The following is a 19,055-nucleotide window of genomic DNA, read 5'->3' on the forward strand; positions in this document are numbered from 1 at the left end:
TATAAAAAAAAAAAACATGGTTACCATGTTTATAGACACTTATTAACAACACTGGGTAAAAAATATCTGGTTGCTACGTCAGTATGTCTTACAAACACATGGTTGCCATGGTTCACAGAAACTTGTTAACAACACTGGGTGAAAATTCCTAGTCGCTTTGGCTTACAAAACACATGGTTGCCATGGTTAAAAACATTTGGTTGTCATGGTTCACAAACTGATTTACAACAAGACTGGGTCAACAATACCTGGTTGGTATGGGTTAAAAACACCTTGTTGCCATGGTTAATTAAGCTATGGTTGCCATGGTTTACAAACACCTGCATGTCAACAATGCCAAACCAGGTCACCAAACACCTGCTTGCCACCACTAGATAAAAACTAATTTAATAAAATATAAGTATATTGGACTTAAAAATTATCAAGATATTATATTTGAAATTTTAGTACTAATATTTTTTTAACCTTATTTTGGGAAAGTTAAACAATTTTAAATATCCTTTAAATGAACATCAATATATTATTTTAAATCTCAAATAATTAAAATTTAATATTTCATTATTTATAAAAAATTCTTAATAATTTAACAAGTAAATATAAAAAAATAAATGTAAGAAGATTTTAATATAAGTAGTAATTATGAGTAGACATTTAAAATAACATTGGCAATTTCATAAGATGATACATATAAATGACTTGTGCTAATCTAATTCATTAGATGGTCATTGGTTAGATATAATTTCCATAGATCTCTAGTACAGCATAGCACATTCAATCAGTACCGTACCAATGTTTCTTTTTTTGATTATCTATTAAATATATTATTTACATTTCCCTCACCTATTAGACATCATCATAGCACCCACACCTTACAGACACACATAACACATATACATATCCCTCTCTCCAACATCACACAATTATGGTTTATGATTTTATATTTATATAGCGCCTTCCACGATCGAAACCGTCTCAAGGCGCACATACCGGTACCCTTTTCTGCACAAACATATACCAACGAAAACTCCAATTAAGGGTCTGGACCGCAGCTTTAGGTAGATTATTCCAATCATTAATGACTCATGAGAAAAACTTTCTCCTAACCTTTCCATTGGGCCTAAGTTTAGCCAAATTTATAGGGTGTCTTCTAGTTCAAGAGTCGACATGAAAGATGGAAAACTTTCTCTTATCAAGAACATCACATCCTCTGAATAAATCTGAACACTGTACTTTGTACCAATTTGCCTGATGCCGTCTAAATTCCAGAAGTGGCAGTTTGAAATGATGCAATTTTTGCTCATAGGGCAAATAATTTAGGCCTTGAACCATCTAGTTTGCCTCTTTTGAACTCTTGTAATGTCATTACTATGCCTCTTAGTTTTAGCAGCTTTAGATTTTCTGCCTGCCTCCACAGAGGCGGCTGTTGCTGGCAATCTTTTTGTTACCATGGCATGTAGTGGGCTTACATTTCACGCAGCCCGGCGATCTAGGGCCGGCTTTGTCTGGACTCGAATTCCAAGTTTCCTTTGCAATATCATAACTAGAGCCCTTGAGCCCAGTATTTTGTAAAAATTCCACTTTCCAGTCTCTAAAAAAATATTTATTACAACACTATAGATTTACTGGAAATTGTATTTCTTGTTTTTACACAAATATTAACAAATAAATTACTTCACTTCCGTGTATCACACGAAACAATTTAACACATGGTGGAAAACTGTCAGCACATGCAGGATCACACATTATTTCAAACGATCACCGTAACGAAATAAAATAAAAATCCTCAGATATTTAACAAATAAAGTTAACAATCACGATTTTGTAAAGCAAAAGTATGAAATGGTAAGTTATCAAACAAGGAATAGAACACAAATAAAATTCAAGAAAAAAGTAAGATAACAAATTAGTATTATCAGATTCAAGTGTTTTGTTAGTTGGGCTTAGAAATCTGAAATGGTTTGAGATTTGCTGATTTTGAACATGAAGTTGTCGAAAGTCTTGGAAAAATTACGAAGGATGGGTAAAAAAATGTACTGGTATCTGTTAATAAATCTCCATAATGCAGACAAAACGGAAAACCTGTACGACTTGAAAACACAGCCCCTCTCTCTACGGCTATACTACATTGATACACTAGTTCTTGTCAGATCAATGTTAAGCAACATACGGCTTTATAATACATAAAATGCAGACTATTTTGAGAAGACTGGTGCCTCAGGCCTGAGTAATAGGTAAATGGTCAAGTGATACGGCTGGGGTATCTCTATCTACAGCTCCATAAGTTATCACCATTGAAGGTTTGAATTACCCCTTCCTCATGGTTCCAGTTTCTGGATCAGATTTCTCTCTCAGATAAAGACTAAGCCGTAGACCAAGAGCAAAGTCTTCCGTGCACTTTAAAGAACCCAAAACATTTCTCAAAATGAGTAGGTGGTTCTGATCTATTTCAATAACTCTTCCTGACAACAGAAGGACCCCACTGATAAGAAGTCTTCAGACTGTTGCATATTTTTGGTGTGTCAGACACCATAGACAACCAACATACTACCCTACCACAGACCCACAGTACCCATTTCTCTCAATCTTCGTACACATCCAGGCACGCCCTCATTTGCACACATATCCAGGCACCTCGCCTTCAAAAGCAAAAACATCCAGGCACCTCTTCAAATTCAAAAGCAAACACATCCAGGCACTCCTCATATGCACACATCCACACAAAATGATTATGCTAGCTACACATGAGATTAACATATTCACTATATCTTTATAGTACATAATCTACTATCTGATAATACTTGGCTTATGTGAGTTTAAGTTCTTGATATTTCATTAGCATAAAGGTAATAATAATATTTTTTCTTGCATGCTGCATTTTTGGCCATTAACAGAAATGGTCCATGGCACCCGGCTTTTGGAAAAAAAACACCTGGGTTATAAATCCTGCTGGTTTGTTGAATAATAATGGGTTCTTAAATTATTTATAGCCAGTGAAGCCCATGAGATGAGAAGTGAGTGATTGTAATGGGTTTCTTGTTTACATTCCGATGGCTATATGTTTGCTCTCTTGTTAACTCCCAATGGACATTCTTAAAACCAATTCAAGTTTATGGAGTTGCTGACAGCTCTCCCTCTGGACCATTTGACAACTCAATCTCAACCATCAGACAGCTCACTATGGACCATTTCTGCTAACGGGAACTTTTGCCTCATGGATATTGTAACAACCTCAATAAAATCCTTCTTAGCTTCCTATTTCCATTTGTTATAAAAAAAAAATTAGTTTGTATATATAAACAATTTAATATAACTTAATACAATTTTACAATAAGTGTTTACAATCATAAATAATCTATAAAATAGATGTTTTGATCAAATTTCAAGAAGTCCTTTATCTTTGCAGCACTGTCTGCAATCACGTTACTATGTAACTGAAGATGACTTGGAGTCAGACGGAGATCTGTCAGTCAGTATTTGTGGAATGGAATTAATGTTTGGTATATCTGTAAAATAGGATCCGTCAGAATCATCTAAACTTCCTTGACTATGTTGCATACTGCTGCTACCAGATGTGCAAGATGTGACCAAAGAATCTGTGAAAAAAAGACAATATTGTTTAATGTAAAATTAGATTTAAATGGCTAAATACAAGTCTCTGTTCACACTAGCACATTTCCTATGACGAGTATCTGTGACTTGCACGTACTGTACGTGGATATGAATAAGAGACAGGTACGTATACCGATACACACATACATACATGACTATTTTATCTTTTAAAAACTCTCTTAATTCTTAATTATTTGTATTGTATACACATATTTAGGAATGTTTATGTTACTTGCATCGCTTTTCAATATTTATTTAATTATGCAACTGCACCACTTTGAAAAACAGTACACAAATACTGAAAGCGCATGCAGTAAAAATACAGAATAAATAAATATATGAAAGAGATATCAAATAAAATAGAAAAGTATTTTTATACCTGTACAATTACTAATAGAGTCCAGTTCTGAATTCCCATTATGAAATTCTACATCTTCACATTCATGACCTAAAAGAAAAATTGTTATTATTTTAATTGATTAAAAATAGTTAACAGTGATGCATTGTATACTACATATACAAAACAACAACATAAATTTATGCATTTATAAATTTATGCATTTATTGAATTTTAATATTTTTTTTTGGCTATGATAAGCTATCAAACTCATTTACTGTAACTGATAAGCCATCAATCGAAACAAGATAAATACACATACAAAATATCAATATTTACAATTCTGTTTTTTTTTTTTTTTAATTATTATTATTATTTTAAAACCATATTTTATGGAGGGTGACCTGGTATTGGTAAGATATATCTGAAACAAACAGTATTAGATACTGACTTATCCAAAATTTTCAAAAGTGGCCTTAGAAGTGATTGTGACAGAATTAATGAAAAATTGGGGCAGTTGGAATGGGAGGTCAGTACACAGGGACATGAACTGTAGCCTAACAGAATCTATTTTGTTAATGAAAACTACAACTGCAAAGAAGTGCCCTGCCCTTCCCCTCCTGCCTGAATCCATTCTGACAGTGTATAACGTGTATAACAATTTACTTACCATTATGTTCATACATACTTGCTTGCTGTTGTTGTAACTGTTGTTGTTGTTGTTGTTGCTGTTTCTGTTGCTGTAGTTGTTGTTGTTCCTGCTGCTGCTGTTGTTGTTGTGTTAAGTACTTATGTAGCGGCAGACTCTGTTGCATTGGAGAGACTTGATAGCTTTGAAGCGATGACAAATCATTCAGCTGGCTCGTGTATGGATCAGGTGAACTTGACATAAGGAACCTAGGCTTCGGCTGATGCTGATCGCACGGGGGGCTGGAGTTGTTATCGCTGCACGAGTCGGCCGAGGGTGGTGTCCACCGTTGAGTCGGCGGTGTTGGTGAGTGATCTGTGTTTACACTAGCCGGCTGGTAAGGTATATGAGGTACACCATCCTGGTAGGTGATGTTTCTGGAAGCGAGTGGGTTTGTTGTTATGTGCACAGTAGGCCTGTTTGGCTTTTGGAACGTGCTACAAGGTGATGCAGATCTAGCTTGGTAAGGAGTGCAGGAGTTGCTCTCAACTGGTTTTACAAATACTCCTGGAGGTAAATGTTGCATTCCATCTAAAGGTGAAAATATATACCATAATTGACAACTAAAAATATACCAAAAGTTTGTATCATAATGTCATCTCTACGTGGTTAGATTATAATTTCAAATTAGTTTTAAATAATAAATTCTTTGTTTGGTGGCAGTGACTCAAACAAGAGAGTTTTATGAAGTTAAACTTGCTAAAGTCGAACCCAAAATGCCATTGAAAAATTGTTCGACTTAGAAAAAATTTGACTTACAGATTGCTAATTAATAGAAAATACAACAATTTGGCATTGTTAAATAAACTCAAATTAGAAATTATTCGAGTTAAGCAAAGTCGACTTACGCAAGTTAAACTGTTTTACTGTTTTGCATAACCATCCACAAATGTCAATAATTTTTAGGCCAAGTGAAAAATATACCTTAGTGAAGTTACACAGTAATTCAAAACCATTCAATCTTTATTATGAATTGTTTTATTCATATTCACTGGCAAAAACCTAAGCTCTTTCTTTACTATTTTCTGTTTTGACATTAGGCTATAACTGAGAAAGTCTTTGCCAGTCAACTTGGATGACAATAGGCAGCTTTCGATTCCATGATGACGTTAGAATCTAGGATGGAATGATGGCACATACGAGCATCTGTGGATGTGGTATTACATTTCTCATTGTCCTCTGAATTTGTTGTGTAGAGAACACAGAATGGTCACGGACAAGTGAATTTGTCTTAGGGTCACATCATCGATGGCTCCCTAAAGGCGTACCATAACAGCATCAATTAGATGAGAAAGAAACCTTTCAGCTTAGGCCCAGGTTAGTTCCATATCCTAGGCATTTACATATGCACACATTCAAACATATATTTTAAGAGCAATAAACCTTTAAAGCACTTACCATTAACACATCTTTCAGGAATAGAAGGCGGAAGAGGCGGGGCACCAGAGTTATCGCTACTGCTGTACCCATTGTTAATGACCTCCCCATGCCAGGGAGCTTTTGGACCGGTTCTGTTTAGGGGGTTTTCGGGAAACCTCTGGGCCTGCTGTTGGTGGAGATAACGTGCCTGGATGAGGGATGTTGATGCGTAGGGTTCTATGTTCAATGGGTCTTCTTTACTGTTGCTAGGGATTAAGATATGGATGCCGTGTAGGCTGCAGCTAGGGCTCTCAGATTTTTCTACTACAGCATATTCAGGACCATGTACTCTGTTGATGGAAAAAATTAAATAAAAATAATTACTTTATAATAATCATAATTTTACATATGCAACAAAATGAACAAACAATATTTTGATTCCAAACTCTGGTGGATGGATTTATTGGGTGTAATCTCCAAACACAAGGGATAACCCACGAAAGTCTGAAGATGGCTTATTTCCAGCGGTGTTCATTTGGGTGATTGGGCAGTACACTGGCCGGCAGAGAATCACCTACTCTTTTCCTAAAAGTGTGCATTCTTTAACATGTACATGGGCCATAATGGACACAGAACCAATGGCTTAAGTGTCTCATCGAAAAGGCGGTTAGATATCATAACTTGCATTTCCGCCCTTCAGCTGAAATACAAGGAAAGTAAAGATCTCCACAGTTCAGCGAGCACACAGTTGCTACGACCAGTTTAGTCGACTGAGCTAAGCTGCCAAAAAAGGTATTATAAGAATGAATGTGGGAACTCCAATGTACTCTATTCTAAAAAAATATAAGCCTTTGCTTACATCGTTCCCATTTACACTTTGGAAAATACATAGTCTCTTAATTTATTTTAAAGTCTAATTTTTGCTTCTGATAACAAAAAAGGTGATAAAGTAGCTTTTTACGGTTTTTGCATTCGCCGGTGGAACGTGTCTAAAGTGGAATGAGCCGTTGATGACCATGTGTTGGATTTGCTACAGTCGTGCTGACCGGAATGATCACAGTTACTACGGAAACCATATGTGTTTATAGTGTAATCTGAAATATAAAAAAAAAAAAATATATCTAACATGAAAATGTTTATGCCTAAAAAAGTTTGTTTAACTTGAGTGAAAATTTCTGAATTTTTTGGCTTTGTACCTTGCTCCTAGGATTTATAGTTCTTAAAAATCATGCCACGGTGCCACTATAATAATATGCTGGTTTTATTTAGCGATAATGTTAAGTATTTTTAATGGTTAGTGAATGGGGGTGTATGCTATTTTGGGGGTGTGCACCCCATCCCCGTAATACCCCTCTTTAGATACACCACTGATTGGCATGCAAACTTATAAAACTACTTTCATTAGACAGAGATATAAAGAAGACAAATAAATGATGTTTACATATGTTTCACCCATATCGCTATGGCAAGTGCAAACACGACTAATTCAACACCTTTGTAATTCAACAAGGTTACAAAAGTAATCAACATCAAGTAGATGTACCCTTAGGATGATAAAAACGTAAAATATGAATGCGAAATGTAAACATTAAACAATTCTCACCTTGGTTATCAATTTGCGTTCTCTGCCACGAGTGTGAATTCCATTGACCTTCGTGAGTTTTTGTGCTTACTTGGCTAACAGCCGGCTTATAAACGCTACACTTACCATCTCCATCACATGCTGTAAATACAACTAAAAAAAAAAATGCATACACATGAAATAGTTATTCATCTTGTTCATAAACTTGTTTAATAATAAAAGACATTACTCTATATTAAATATTTATTTCATTATGTCTAGAAAATTTACTGCAAACATTTTTAAAACCCTTCACTTCAAAAAGTCATGTAAAATTTGATTGCAACACAATTAAAAGAAAAAAAACATGCAAACACGTAGAGAGTTTGAATTATTTGTGTTACTTTAGGCCAGCATTTGAGCCTAGCTAAGCTGAAATTTGATTGTAATGCTTGATTCTATTAATATTTTAACTGAAGACCTCCAGGTTTCATTTGGTCACTTTTCCAACTATACCACTATGCTTTCTAGAATTGACAATCCTATTTTTATGGTTAATAACATTTCAAAATGATTTAGTAATATTGTTGGAAAAAATTAATTGCAAAAGGATGAACATGTCGTATGTCTAGAGTAGTTTAAAAAAAACCAAAAAAAAAAACACAATTATAATGCTGTATTATTATATAGCTAATCTATATCATCATTATTTCATTAGTCAATAAATGACTTACGGTAATAGATAAATATTATATATAAATGAATGAATATAATATACTTGTCATTTTGTTATTATTAATTTTTATTACTAAATAAATGAAATAAATAAATTATATACTATTAGTATTATTTTTTTTAATGTTATATCAATTCACTGTCATAATCACAATATACTGTATTATTGCTAAAATCATAATGTAAATAAGTACTTTTATGATCCCTGTCCTTTACCTTTTGAGTCTAGACCTTGTTTCTTTTTCTTCTTTTGTTTTAAAAACCAGAATGTAATAATCATGATGACTAAGATTGTTATGACAGCTCCAAGAATACCAATGAAAAGTGGCGATGTCACAAGATTCTCATTGTTCTTATTATTTAAGATTACAGGATCCTGATCTGAAAGGAAAAGAAAATATTGATCTATAAATAAAATAAGCCTCTAAAATTTCTTTAGGTTTAAAGTGATCCATAATAACTCATTACTATTTTTATAATCCATATTCAAAAATAATTTATAAAAATTGCATAATTTGATGTATAATTTATTATTTGATTTATTATTAAACATATGACTTTGTGGCTAAAAGTATTAAGTACATGAAAAAAAGGAAATCAACAAATTAATTTGTAATAGCCAATAATAATTTGTAGTAATTCACAATAATCAATTTATACATACCCTCATTATGTTGTAAACATTTACAATCGTTAATACTGATCCATAATCATTCAAAATTGTACAATAATTCATTTTAAAAAAGCCACAGTAACGTATACAGATTGCCAATGATCCACCTTAATACCCATAATTCAACTTAATCTATAATTTATCTTCATCCTAATAATCCAACTAAATACTAAATGATCCATCTGAAATATTAGATTCTCAATCATTAATTACAACATGTTATTTATGTACTTAAATAAATCTAAAGAAAAATGCTACAAAAACATTTAAAACTACTGTATCAAAGAAAGGGTCAATTGAATTATCTTTAACGACACAAAATTAAAAAAGTTGAATAATACGGAACAAAAACATTTTTAGCAACATTGAATCTACAATACATGGCATATAGCAGACATTTAAAATGATTGGTATGACAACCAACGGCTTAAAAAACAAAGCAGACATTAAATCACAGTTACAATGAGAATTCATACATTTCTACATCAATTGAAGAGTGTATAAGAATGACAAGAATCGAGAGAAGGAATGGAAACAAAAGAAGGAGGACAAAAACAAGTAGAATTAGCAAAGTGTACAAAATGATTCTAGTTTCTTTCTTTGGACATACACACCCCCAGTAAAGTAAAAAAAACGATTAAACTTACTGAGCTGTATGGTGACTGTGCTAGGCGGGCCGATTCTAACCATGTTACTCGTTCCCGCAGAGCGATCACGCATACGAGCCGCAACAAGAATCGTGTACGTCATCATAGGCTCCAAATCGCTAAATGTTACATAAAACGTTGAGTTATTTCTTGTGGTTATGTTGCGATGATACATACTGTTGTTTCCAAGGCACATGACAAGGTAGTCGACGATGATGTCATGCGTTATTACGGGAGGTTTCCATTCAACTGAGATAGTGTCTGAGGATTTGACGTGAACGCGGACACCGATAGGTAACCCATCAAGACTCTCGGGCGTGTCTTTATTAACAGGGGCCGTGAAGGGTCCTTTGGGAAGAAATACAGAAAATAAATAACTTTTACTCAAAGTCTTTGCTATTTCAGAAACAGTTAATCAATAAGTTTATCATTCTAAATCAATATTAATATTTTCTATTTTGTCCTTTGTAATAAAAATTATGACAAAAAAAAATGCTATCCATTTATGTTTTTGATTAAGAGTTTTACTTAATATAGATAATCATACATTATATGAAAAATGTTATTATGTTTACATATCAATTTATCCTCATTAACATATTAAATCTGTATAATTATTATCATAAATATTATGAATTATTGCACATACACATTACAACATTAATAATGTAATCCAGCATGGTTACATCATAGCGCTATTGTATAGATACATACATACCTGTTTTTAGTTTACAAACAATTTGAAAGACATATTCCATTTTACAGCCAATCATAAGATTAATATTTGAGAATGTTTATTACATTTTACATATGCAAAGAAGAATGATGTTACTAAGCTGTAGGTAAGACTACTGGTGTAACCGTCATACTGTAGTTGTATAGTATAATACATTATCAATTTTTAACTACACACAATGAAAGGCGTTTTATTTTACAGCCAATCATGAGATGACTATTGCAGAATGTTTGTATTACATTTTAAACGTATGTATAGAAGGATGATGTTACTAATGTTTTAGGCAAGGTGTACAGTCAAAGCATAAAAATCGGTTGACCCTTTTTTCTTCAACGCCTCAAGAGTACAAATTTGAGTTCACTGTTTTACTATAATTATTTCATTCTCTTTATAATTTTAATAATAGTAATAATAATAATAATAATAATAATAATAATAAAAAGAAATAAGAAACAAAAAAGTTACATACCACTTTTGCTAAGCTGCACCTCCTTGACGTCACTTCCCTTACCCTGCTGCTGACCGTTGAATGGTACTATGCTTACAAAGTAGGTGGCATCTCCAGCGAGATTGTGTAATGTTGCCATTCGCGATTTCTTCACAGTCTTCGTAAAGTACCGGTTATTGATGCGGTCTTTGTAGTACTTCACGTGGTAACCATCGACATAGTCTTTACATGCGTCATTCTGCACCTGCGATTTCAACGTATAATGTTAAATCATATTTTTATTTCTTGTTTATTCAAATTCAAATTTTTTATTTTCGGATGAACAAAAAGATTACAAATATAAAAAGTGGAAACCTGCCATCCTAGGATTGTCAAAAAAATTGTTAAAAAACTATCAAGTGACTTCATACACAACAAAACATAATCAAGCACTATAAAAATTTAACAAATAAAAATATATATTATCTGAAAGTTAAAAATTTATGCAGTCTGATAATAAAGATTTATTGTCCCATGAAAATACCAAAAAATATCGTAAACTCATTTTAAAAATTAAATTGCACATTTTGAAGTAACATAAAAGTTATCAAATTGAACACAGAGATTAGTATATTTATGTTTACCCACAATTTTACAGCGAAAAATTATTTATGTTTACCCATAATGTTACAGCGCAAAAATAAAGATTAGTAACTAGTAACATCATCCTTCTATACACGTTTCTTAATTATCAAGTATACAAATCTGGTTACAAATTTTTTTTTTTCAATTTAAAAATGTTTATGCTCAAGTTAATAATTTGTATATTATTTTTTAAATTATTTTTTTTTGCTTTTTTTCATTTTCAGGGACAATATTATATTTTTAAAGATTATATAATTTAGTTAATTTTTTCTAATAATTTTTTTTAAATGAAAATGATTTGAATCAGCAAAAAATTATATTAATTTTGTTGATAATTGATACCTTCTTACATTAATTTTTTGAAGTTTTTCCAAACTTCACAACCAGTGAATTTTTGCTGTAAATTTCTGAATGATTAAATTTTTAACATTTTAGAGTATTATTTATTTAAATGTGATTATATTTGTATAGCTTATAATATTTTTACAAATTAAATGAAATTGTCTTGCACTCTACAGCTTTCTATGGCTATTCTCAATAGAAAATAATTCTGCATTGTGTTAACAACTATGCTGTCTGGGCTGACATTCTCAAAAATGCAATCAGGAAATTCAATTATTAAAAATAAAAATAATTCCCCACTGCCCCATCTTTCAAATAACATCTTATAATAAATAAAACTCACCCTCCACAACACCTTAATGCTGCTGGTACCAATCGGTTCCAGAGTTCGAAGTCGGATTTCACATTGATTCAATTTATCTTGTAAAACATCATCTCCTCCAATTTCATCTGGCAGTTCAGCTCCTAATATTAAATCATTTGTTATGACAATTATATAAGATAGCCCCAAATGTGAAAATGTACAATTTTAAAATGTGCAATGCAAAAACTGTACACCAAAATATAGGAGTGTAAAGGACATGACCACAAGAGGGAGCTCTTCTTAAAAATCATATGTACACACAAACCCTGTGGAAGGTCAGCCAACATCTTGACATGCTCATTAAAATTAAATACCAAAAGTAATTTAAGGCTTAGTACTACAGTGCTGCTGGATTATAATTCTAAAAAAAAACAAAAAAAACAAAACACTAAAAATCTACATGGGTGTGAGCTTATATTTTTAGGATTGATAATGGGGGTTGGGGGGGGGAATGCGAAGAATGATGATATAGGGCTGTATCCAGGATTGCCATTGACCAACTATCCCCAGGGGTGGAGCTTGGATTGTATCATTAACTGTGAAAAACTCAATGCACAATATTAGCTCACGATTACAATAAAATGTAAAAGACTTCTAATCACCCATTGCACATCCCATACAGGCCAACTACAATATTAGGTAATATGATCAATATACCCGTAGTTTTTACCAGTAAATCTCTAATTTGAGAATTAAATTCAGAGCATATTATGTGCAACCTTTGACCCATGTTTGGCTCCACTGTGAAACAGTGCCCTCTATCATTAAATACCTACCATGCTCTAGTGTTGTGATAGTGAAAGGTGCCGATTCGGAACCAATGTTTTGGTGGTAGTACGGCTTGATCATAAAACTATAGTGAGTGCCGGGAGTGAGTTCGGTTATAAGGAGCATGCTCACGTCTCTGACTGCTTCAACGACGGGCTGCTCTAAAACAGCAACCTTACGATAGATGACATAGAATCCCTCGATGTACTCCTGATGTCGGGCAACCTGTGAAAAAGACACGGGGAAGGTCGCTTAAGATTCACTTCAACGAGCAATTTAATACCCAAAAGCAGTTAAAACATCAATGGATAACCAGGGATTAAGAAAGAGCCATTCTTGATCCGTTGAAATTCGGCTAATTGCACTTGAAACCTCAACTTTATGGCATAATCATTGTTCTAAGTTAAAAGTATTGTGTGTAGGTCAAATGTGTTTAATCAGTTTACCACCTGTCATCTTAAAAAATTTATCTTTCCATATGGAATAATTTTTTTCACCTGACAGTAAAACAAAGCACTATAAAAAATGTAAGTATAAAATAATTTTCCATACAAAAACAATTGTTAACCAATTATTTCATTGAATTATATACAGATTTTTTATACCATAATTTTCATTTTTTTAAGTAAATTCTTGACAAATTTCCCAATCAACAATTAAGAATTACTTGTCTTATTAAACAAACATTTTTTTATGAAATATTGTATGTCATTTTTACATTAAAATATCAAAAACATTAATTTCATTTGAATGTCAATATTCAATATAGTAGATGTATTTAATTTTTTTTAAATGCCCAATATTTTATCTTTTGAAAACTACAAAAATATAAAATAATTCAACATATATAATTTATACAGCAAGTACCTTAAAGATATTTTACTATAATTGATACTGCTAATACAATGAGTGTTCTAATAGAAGTTTGTAATTAAATGCTGTCTGTTATTACATGCAGTATTGTGTCTGTGTATTAACCTGATTGAAATGGTGATTAAATTTCAATTTGTGATAGCTGGGATTAAATTAAATCAGTGTTGGCAAATATTTACAATAATAACACTATTGATTCCAGCATGTGATAGATTGTGTGTGTGTGTATGTCATCTTTCCAGTGTAGAATGGTAATATTAAAGTTGTTGTATCTCTGGTGTTTCCAGCATTCACTTTTGGTGTTTCTGATAAAATTATGTTTAAAGAACATTATTCTCCAATCCAAGGCCTAAGCCCCACAAAAAATAGAAATTTAGGGGTGGACATAATTATTAAGGGTATAGAATTTTGCATACTACTAAAAAGTGCAATAATAATAAAGCAAGTTTCAATGTGAGGCTCATTGAGAGATAGATGTTTGAAAGTTAAAAGAAAATATCATAAGTCCGTATTCTCAAAAGAAAACTACGCTAGTCCATAAGGCCACCGCACATGTTAAAATAATTAGCTTTCATAGTATTCGTTGATTATTCCACATTTTAAAGTGAAACCCAGGTTAGGCCAAAGAAAACTAATTGCTAGTTCCACGTTCCTCATTTAAATATTTACTATTTGCTAAATGGCACAACACTTTACCAAAATTTACTTATTTTTAAAATATAAATAATTTTTATTACTTACCACCCTATTTACAGTACCATTAGTATATAGGATAGTAAAAAGCAAATAATAAATACCCTCACCAAAAAATAATTTCAAATCCTGGACGTGAAATTAACAATTAATCTTATTTGGCCTTAATCGTGAGCTAATTACATACGCTATTAAAAACTAGTGTATAAATCGTAAAATAGCATGATCTTTAATTATATCCATATTTCAGCCACGAATTGTAGAAATAACAAGCTATACATCTCTACCCCTAGATACAAATCTACCTGTACTTCTCCTCAGCACAGGTTAATACATTAAAAAAATTCCAGTCCGTGCAAATGGATTAAGACAGACACGAGTGCCTTGTCCTTGAGAAAATACTGAGTGACCAGTGAGGGATTATATTTGCTAAGCCTCTATTATTTAGTAAGACACGAAAAGCTATTACTGTATTTACCTTCCAAACCACCTTCACTGCATTTGAGCTGAGTACTTGAACATCAACGATGCTCACACCTGCTACGTTCAGTCTCTGCTGGGGGCTGACCGGTGACGTGATTATCGGCGGGGGAGTTACGTCCGAATCTGTGAATTCAAAATCCAAACTACTTCAAGCCTTATTCAAAAATTTAATAACTGACTACAGGTACTGACAGAGTTAGATCCTATCGGATTTGAAAGAAATCCGGTTGGATTTATGTGCTACATGGTTTTAATTGTATTTACATACATGAGAAATTCAACTCACCTAGTGTAGAAATAGGAGCCGATACTTCACTGGGTTTACCGAATCCTTGAGAATTTGCTGCCCTCACGAGGAACCGATATGCTGTCAGATGCTTAAGGTTCATGATGTGTGCTGATGTCTTCGTGATATGATCCAATAAAATCATCCAACCAGCTGCATAAAAAAAATATATTTTCATCATCATTATGACCATAGATCAACTTATTTCAAGAAGAATATTCGATCTTCAGCCAAAGCTGTTCTTTAATGCCATGAAACATATCATTTTACAGTGGCATGTACTCTCAACAGCCAATCATAAAATAGGAAATACAGGATGTTTACATTACTGCATTTTAAACAATGAATTCTGGGCTCATAAAAACTATGATATAGATACTGTTACTAATTTCTTACTGACAAAAAATATTTATTAGAAAAGATTTCATTTCTCTTCAGAAAGCTGATGACATAATAAGTCGAAATATTGAAGCTGGAATCATTCCTGATGATGACATAATTAATGTTAAAATACTGAATCCCGACACCTTGGCGTGCATTTCGATACTTGGAGTATGTATTATACTATCTTTAATACACTGCTAATATTAAATTAATTTAATTAAAAAGGACCATGCTTTCATAGCCACAAGTTTTAATATATGGCATCTGTGTAGCAGTATTTGAAGTTTTATTTTATTACTTTTTGTTTTGTTTTATTTGTCAACAAGTTTTAGCAGGATTCATACGGGCTTGCGGATTACTGAAACTTCAATTCTATATTTAGAGTGGGATAATTCTATTGTACCTTGCGAGCTGTCTTCAATAAAGTACTCCAGGCGGTAATAGGTGATTCCACTTCCTCCGTTATTTTCAGGTGGTTGCCATGACAGCAACGCTGAGCTTCCTGTGATATTGCCAACTGTGAATAGCCGCGGCGATGAAGGCAAATCTTTCTCTGGCGGCATTTTTCTTATTTCAATTTTTCCAATTTCATCTGCACCTGTAGAAGTACAGTATAGCAACATCTTTTTAAAAATCAAAAACAGATAAATTCTTTTATACATAATGTGATGTAGTGATACATAAATTTCACCTTGTACGGAATCAATACATCATCTCTATAGAGTGCTGTAAATATTACTTGTAAAGGAAGGAAAGGTGGGTGGAACATTTTCATAATAATGACTAAATAAACGACTGAATGAAATGAGTGATTGTAAGAATAAAATAATGGTTTAGTGAGCGAGTGAATACATAAATAAATGAAAGACTGGGTGAGTGAATAAGTGATTGAATAGTGTGGATGAGAGTGAATAAGGGAATGGATAAGAATAAGAGTGGTGAGTGAATAAGTGATTGAATTAAGTGATTTAATAAATAGCATGAGGGGGCGAGTGGCCAAATGAATGAATGAATGAATGAATGAATGAATGAATGAATGAACGAACGAACCACCGATACAGCTACACTTTGTATGTCATTTTCTTTTAGGTAAGGTAATGTTTAAACCTTAAAGCTCTAAGCTTACCGACCAACGTGCCTGTCTCTATCTCTTACGTCATTGGGACCAGATACAAGGCTGCTTGCGGAGGGGAGTTGGGGTGTTTCACTATGTTGTATATGTTTTTCTATATTTGATATGTTGGTATATAGCTATACTATGCAGCTTCGTTCTCTATATTATTATGTCCAATTACCTTTTATGTGTTTTTTTCTACATGGTCAGTTGAAAACACATTTTTATTTGTTGAATGCTTAAAAAAAAACCTGTGATAGTTTCATTATTCATAATCCCTGGAGGGCCATTTATATTGTGTTGTTTATTTTATCCTAATGTGCTACAATAATAATAAAATACGTGTTACAGCTGATTCGCATTAATATTGTCTATTCATAATAATACAAATAAAATGTGTTTTAAACTGACCATAAAGCCTTAGCAGAACACATAAAAAGGTAATTGGACAAACAAGACAGAGAAGAAAATTGCATACAAGATAATTTATAAAGTAGTAAGCATAATAAAAGTATAATAAATGTGTATTATGTATACATCTAACATTACGTGTGATTTTTTTTAAGTTGTTTTTAACAAGTGTTTTTTTTTTAAATACTTTTATTGAATCTGGACCTCCATGGGAAAGCCGTACAACTATATTGAAATATTATTTTAGATTTGATGAGTATTCAGTTAATTTAGACTAAATTAAATAATGAGTTAAAGTTAAGTTAAAAAAATTACTGTATCTATAGAATATGTTCAAAACTTAAAGTTAACAAATATTATTATTATAATACATTAATAATAAAATATAAAAAAAAATTAAAAGTTAAAAAATGCAGATATTTACTAATAAAGCCTATTGTGTGCTACACCACAATGGGTAGGACAATTCCATTTATTTCTGAGGTAAGTTTAAGTAAAGTAAAAGTTAGATATTCAATCAGCTATACTAGCATATAAATATAACATGACAATTTACCTATAACAAGTAGTGTAGCATTCCATTTGGTTTGGTAGTCGTTTCTACTTGCGACACAAGTATACAACGCCGAATCGGAGGAGTGTAAAGCCGATATTTGTAGGGTACCAGAGTCAAGTTTTGTCATCCTGAAAATTAAAAAAAATACTACTTACAAAAGAAAAATCAACATTATCATTAACAAACAAATGTAAAATATAAATATATAAAAAATATATTTGCAAATAATAAATATTTATAATAAGAGGAACAGTTACGGTAGTGAAGTTGTTTTCAATCATGCAACGTAGAAGAAAAAAAAAAGTTGGTGTTGGATATAATATGTTTATTCATTCAGTCAGAAAAAAATCTTTACTTTTTTATTATTTTTTTTTTATTTAAAGAAAAATGAAGTTAAATCAAATGCTGGTGTTTCCCAACAATTTAAACTTTGGACTCTAGAACTGAATAGGGAAGCATTTCAAACAAAAATCAACAGTTAAATATTTTCTTAAGCCCAGTCAGGGATGTAGATATGGTGGGCAGAGCCACCCAGACTTGGAAGTTTCCACCCAGTCTATAAAGCTAAGTTTCATGGCCCTCCACCCACCCTTATTAACCCACTTTTCCATCCTTAAAATCCACTCTTATTATTTAGAGTTTATTAATATTATCACCTACCCACCCTTAAAATATCCATCACACATCCCTAGTTTTCTACAGCTACAACCCTACCCTGCATTCTTGAAAAAAAAAACACATTTTAACAATTGATTACGCTTCATTCCTGATGATGACATAATTAATGTCGAAGTATTGAATTTGGACAGGATGGCGTGAAATTTCGATACTTGGCGTATGTATTATACTATCTTGATTACGCTCCCCTTTTCGGCAATAATGCTCAACATTGTGCGTCATTTTTGTTCTCATACTTCAGCTGTAAACTGCTACAGTACATGCATCATCATAGAATATACTTGATTCGAATAAGACATTTAATTTTTAGTTTTTATATCCACAATTTCAACTCCTCATTCTCAATGTAGTTTAGAGTCACATTTGATTTTAAAATGTATTGTTAAATTGTTCAATGCAATTAAACAAAACGGTATATATCCATAAACCAGACATTTAATTTTATGTTGTTATATCCACAATTTCCATTCCTCGTTCTTAGTGTAGTCAATAGTCGCATCGGGGTTGAAGCATATCAAGTGTTTGCATTTCAATATTATACTTAATATTGCCCCAGTAAGTACGGCAGAATTGAAGAGATTTAAACTAAGTAATGTAACGTGCAGGCAATGTATTAAATGCAATGAGATATACATCCAATCTGCAACAACTTAATCGGATAAACCGGCACAATAGTTTGGAAAACA

The 19,055-nt window shown here is 32.4% G+C and overlaps 1 protein-coding gene across 1 annotated transcript in view; it reads right to left on the bottom strand.

Annotated features, from left to right (window-relative positions):
- Positions 1 to 804: 804 nt before the first annotated feature.
- The window catches only part of LOC117108339 (roundabout homolog 1-like), a 58,177-nt gene continuing 39,926 nt past the window's right edge, over positions 805 to 19,055 (bottom strand). The window contains exons 11-25 of the mRNA XM_033250326.1: positions 17,692 to 17,819; positions 16,014 to 16,208; positions 15,227 to 15,379; positions 14,936 to 15,063; positions 12,900 to 13,116; positions 12,103 to 12,224; positions 10,815 to 11,037; positions 9,610 to 9,957; positions 8,506 to 8,670; positions 7,597 to 7,728; positions 6,955 to 7,087; positions 6,033 to 6,343; positions 4,617 to 5,165; positions 3,989 to 4,057; positions 805 to 3,593 (exon numbers count right to left, since the gene is read on the bottom strand). Coding sequence (XP_033106217.1) covers positions 3,424 to 3,593; positions 3,989 to 4,057; positions 4,617 to 5,165; positions 6,033 to 6,343; positions 6,955 to 7,087; positions 7,597 to 7,728; positions 8,506 to 8,670; positions 9,610 to 9,957; positions 10,815 to 11,037; positions 12,103 to 12,224; positions 12,900 to 13,116; positions 14,936 to 15,063; positions 15,227 to 15,379; positions 16,014 to 16,208; positions 17,692 to 17,819 — 3,043 coding nt within the window. The 3' untranslated portion in view covers positions 805 to 3,423. The remainder of the gene's footprint in view (positions 3,594 to 3,988; positions 4,058 to 4,616; positions 5,166 to 6,032; positions 6,344 to 6,954; positions 7,088 to 7,596; positions 7,729 to 8,505; positions 8,671 to 9,609; positions 9,958 to 10,814; positions 11,038 to 12,102; positions 12,225 to 12,899; positions 13,117 to 14,935; positions 15,064 to 15,226; positions 15,380 to 16,013; positions 16,209 to 17,691; positions 17,820 to 19,055) is intronic.

The sequence above is a fragment of the Anneissia japonica genome, unplaced genomic scaffold (genome assembly GCF_011630105.1).
Source record: "Anneissia japonica isolate Jap-2015-1 unplaced genomic scaffold, ASM1163010v1 scaffold426_len1935630_cov189, whole genome shotgun sequence".
Classification (NCBI taxonomy): Eukaryota; Metazoa; Echinodermata; class Crinoidea; order Comatulida; family Comatulidae; genus Anneissia; species Anneissia japonica.